The 4,211-nt window shown below is 33.8% G+C and overlaps 1 protein-coding gene across 1 annotated transcript; it reads left to right on the top strand.

Moving 5' to 3' along the window:
• The first annotated feature begins 2,080 nt into the window (after positions 1 to 2,080).
• On the top strand, positions 2,081 to 3,996 carry LOC111917063 (universal stress protein PHOS32). The gene is made up of 4 exons (XM_023912720.3): positions 2,081 to 2,383; positions 2,478 to 2,587; positions 3,063 to 3,181; positions 3,750 to 3,996. The coding sequence occupies exons 1-4, from the start codon at positions 2,209 to 2,211 to the stop codon at positions 3,826 to 3,828; spliced, it is 483 nt and encodes a 160-aa protein (XP_023768488.1). The 5' UTR covers positions 2,081 to 2,208; the 3' UTR covers positions 3,829 to 3,996.
• Positions 3,997 to 4,211: the final 215 nt, after the last annotated feature.

Raw genomic sequence — 4,211 nt, 5'->3', positions numbered from 1 at the left:
GTCATGGCAAGAATCATTTTACGAAAGAATGCATGTTGTTAAGACAGAATGAGAAGAAGGAGAATGTTAAAGATGAAGCTTACTACGCTCAGAAGATAGAAGAGCTTCGGAAGAAAAATTCATCGGCTACGAAACCGGTGCTAATAGTGCAAGAGGAAAGTGACGATGGTAGAGTTAAAGTGTGGTCTACAGACTTTGAGGACAATGAGGTAAGGAAACCAAACCATGGCAGGTGTTTTGTGGTGAAGTCTAAGAAGGAAGGTTATGCAGCAAGTGCTTGATGGTTCATTGTGGCAATTCAAAACCAAGGGGATATGCGACTGATGGTGGAAAAGCATCAGAGAGTTGTTTTGTTGCAAAAACTGTTACGGATCAAGTGAAGGAGTGCGTGAAGGTGGTCGATAAGGTACATTCAATTCTTAAATCATTTAATATTCATTCATCACGTTATGATTCTAAATTAAAAGATTTACGTTATACGATTTCTGATTTTAGTGACAGCTTAAAAAGAACTCGTATAAGTAATTCTAATATGAATGGTTAACTTTTAAGAATGACGAGAGAAGAATAAAAATAGAAGAATCGGAAGTAGAGCTTACTAGATCAAGAGATGATATTATTATTCTTAAGAGAGACAATAGAGTAACTGTTGAAACAGAGAAATTTTTTTTGTTTGATCACTAAACGTTTATATTTTAATATTACTTAGCTTCATTTGGATTGTGAAATTGGTAAAGGTTTGCATAAAATGATTTTACCTTTTATTGAATTAAAAGAAGATGAAATTGATGTTGAATGCTATAAATGTGAATCAATTGTTTCTTTAGATGATGTTTCAGATTCTTATAGGGTTGGACTTGAGAAAATAGAAGAATATATCCAGTCCAAAGAACATAAAAACATGTTGAAAAAGGTTTTAACTGAAAAGGATAAAAAAGAAATCAAGTTAAGTGATATGCAGAAATATGACTTAGTATGCAAGAAATTGAATTTAGAAAATACTCTTGATTCTGAGAATATTTCTGAATTCGATGAAAGTAAAATGAGTGAAATATCCGTAGAGGATAAAATTCATTGTTTTGCTTTTGTACAAAATTATGATGAACCAAAGAAAAATTTAATTTCTAAAAACTCAATCGAATTTGTTCGAGTTTTTGAAAATAAAAGTTCAAAAGTTTTGAAAGAAGAAGCAACTGTTTTTCCTAAAGTACAAACTGTTCCGAATCAAGTTTTTGTAAAGAAAGGACTGAATGAAAATGATACTTCTGAATTAACGTCATTGGTCGCTGATGATAATGCGAAAGGGTGTGATGATAGTATCAGAGCATAAGTCCCAAAATCTCTACTACGAAAAATCATAGTGTGATGTGATGCAATCATGCCGACCCCTTTCTCTTCGAGTTGGTAGTACCTAAAACATAAACTGAAACTGTAAGCACAAAGCTTAGTGAGTTCCCCCACCATTCCACATACAAAACAAACATATTGTCAAACATATCCGGGTTCTGGCTTACCCCTTCGATCTATTTCAACCGGATACTATCGAGCATATATGGGTGTTCAACCTGCCCCTTTGGTCTATTTCAACTGGATAATGTCGAGCATATATGGGTGCTCGACTTGCCCCTTCGGTCTATTTCAACCGGACACCGGGTCTATTTCACCATCTACCACTACCACATAATATCACACATAATTCACAGAATCATCAAACAATACATACACAACCGATAATTATCACAAAGACAATCATTATGCTATATCATAACTAGTGGGCCGGCATTGGTGCCTTCAATCCACGAATTCTACGAAAGGAGACTCGCATCAAACTGTGGGTGCAAATTGTACTCAGCGAATGACCCGTGAACTCTTCTCCCTATCTCACAACATAAATTGGATTACATTATGATTCCAAGATCCAAACCTTAATTCATGTCCTATTGGGCCTCTTCCTCCCAAGGCCCAATTTCAAAACTGCGCAAAGTGTGTCCAAGCCCAATCAAATAAATTCTAAAGCCCGAAGCTAAAGGACCATTCATGTAATTCACTCTATTTATAAGTCAATTAGACACAAGTCAGACACGAAAGCGGATGAAGTTATTTAATAACAAAGATTAAGTAGAAAATCCCAGTTTTGCTTCCACTAGTTTTGGTAAACTCTTTTTTAAACTCTTCTTCAGATTTAGTGTTTTTGATCTCAGAAAGAAAATGGTGAAGGATCGGAAGGTTGGTGTGGCGATGGATTTCTCCAAGAGCAGCAAGGCTGCTTTGCAATGGGCAATCGATAACTTAGCTGACAAAGGTGATACGTTCTACATCATCCATATAAAATCTCCTTCCAGTGATGAATCCCGTAACAAACTCTGGACCACATCTGGCTCTCGTAAGATCCGATCCATCATTTGCTCATTCTATTATTTGTATTTTGTTTGTAAACGGCGGATTGATTTATTTTTCTGTGGGAGATCACTGATTAGCCTTGATTCCGTTGGTCGAGTTCCGTGAGCCGGAAGTGATGGCCAAGTACGACGTGAAGACGGATATTGATGTTCTTGACATGCTTGACACCGGAGCTAGACAAAAAGAGGTTTTCACTTTGCATCATCTTCGATCCTCATTCAAACATTTCGTTTTTCTCGATTCAAACTTTTGATCTAGATTTATAGATTTCCAGTTCAATATAACTTTAATATGAAACTTATTTTATCAGATCCAAACCGGATGCCAAGTCCGATGAACTTCATAGTTCACCAAATTCGTTTGACTGTTGGCATCGAATTTAAACTCAGGCTTTTAGATCATTTGTATCAAACTTCAACCATTTGTTTGAAACTTCCACAGTCTAATGCTCCATAATAAATGGTTTATCCTTTAGGCTTTAGTTTATATTTCGTAATCGGAAGCTAATTATTTACTTCGAATTTTAATCAAACTAATATGATCCGAGTTAGAAGTTGTGTAAGAAGTGATTGATAAGAACAAAATCATGAAATTTATGACATTAATTTGGCCGGGTTGATCAAATTCCTTGACTAAATTATTTGTAATATGTTCGCGATTAGATTCATGTCGTGACCAAATTGTATTGGGGAGATGCAAGGGAGAAGCTGATTCAAGGGATTGAAGATCTAAAGCTGGATACATTGGTCATGGGAAGCAGAGGACTCACTGCTCTTCAGAGGTACCTTCCTATTTCTTGTCTAATTCTTTAATGCATCTACATATATTTGAAAAGAAAAAAACTGGCATATATTTCCGCTTTGGTATTTTTTTTGTTTTTTATTTCATAACAATGTATTGTAAGCCAATATATTTTTTTGAAAAAAATAATATATTGAAAATAATTAATTTAAATACCTTATCTATACAACCTTTGAATGAGAATATATCCACAATAATGATGGTCAAACATAGATATTAATCCTTTCTAGATATGTACAACGCCATGTTTAAAGATATATATTTTTATTCAATAAATTTAACATTTTTCTAATTTTTAAATGATGAAAGTTGAGGATATAAAAAGTTAAAAACCACAGAGAGCATAATTCGGCGTATTTATAGATATAATATTTTAAGTGGATATCCATTTAACCCGGTAGAAATAAATAATAATGTAATTCGGGGTTTTATTGTTCGGAATTACCACATCTATAAACACTCACTATATTCAACTAAAAGAAATACATCAAATTTATAGACTATTATGAAATATAACATTTGTGCCGTGTACGATTGTTGTATTGCAGGATAATATTGGGAAGTGTGACAAACTATTTGATCACTAATGCACCTTGTCCCGTCACCATTGTCAAAGACAAGCACTAATCTTGTTAATTAATAGTATCAATAACGTATGCATGGAGTATTAGTACCCCATGTCCATGCTTTCCTTTAATCTTCAATCACTTTCTTTTTAATTTTAATCTCTACGTTATGTAGTGTGGCATGTAAAACCAAAACATAATATATATCATTATTCAACTTGTTTTTAAAGATCATAATCTAGTTACAAACCCAGTAGACAGGAAGATATATGTGTGAAATTAATACATTGTGTATTCATATGCCTTAAAAACGAGCAACGTTGAATACTTTTGAGGATATGTAGATGGTGATTATTAGTGATGTATGGATTTCTGTTGGGATTCAGCAAAAAAAAAATTAAACATCTTCATACAAACAAACAATAAAAGGCTTTGGTAAAAGCA

This window comes from Lactuca sativa, chromosome 8 (assembly GCF_002870075.4).
Source record: "Lactuca sativa cultivar Salinas chromosome 8, Lsat_Salinas_v11, whole genome shotgun sequence".
NCBI classification, from domain to species: Eukaryota; Viridiplantae; Streptophyta; class Magnoliopsida; order Asterales; family Asteraceae; genus Lactuca; species Lactuca sativa.
Note: the sequence above shows the minus strand (reverse complement) of the source record. Positions and strands in the feature narration are given on the sequence as shown.

Bases quoted from the DNA above. Each gene is read 5' to 3' on its own strand.
- LOC111917063 (XM_023912720.3), top strand. From the start codon at position 2,209: ATGGTGAAGGATCGGAAGGTTGGTGTGGCGATGGATTTCTCCAAGAGC. The intron at 2,384-2,477 runs GTAAGATCCGAT...ATCACTGATTAG, and splicing joins CTGGACCACATCTGGCTCTC to CCTTGATTCCGTTGGTCGAG. The intron at 2,588-3,062 runs GTTTTCACTTTG...GTTCGCGATTAG, and splicing joins CCGGAGCTAGACAAAAAGAG to ATTCATGTCGTGACCAAATT.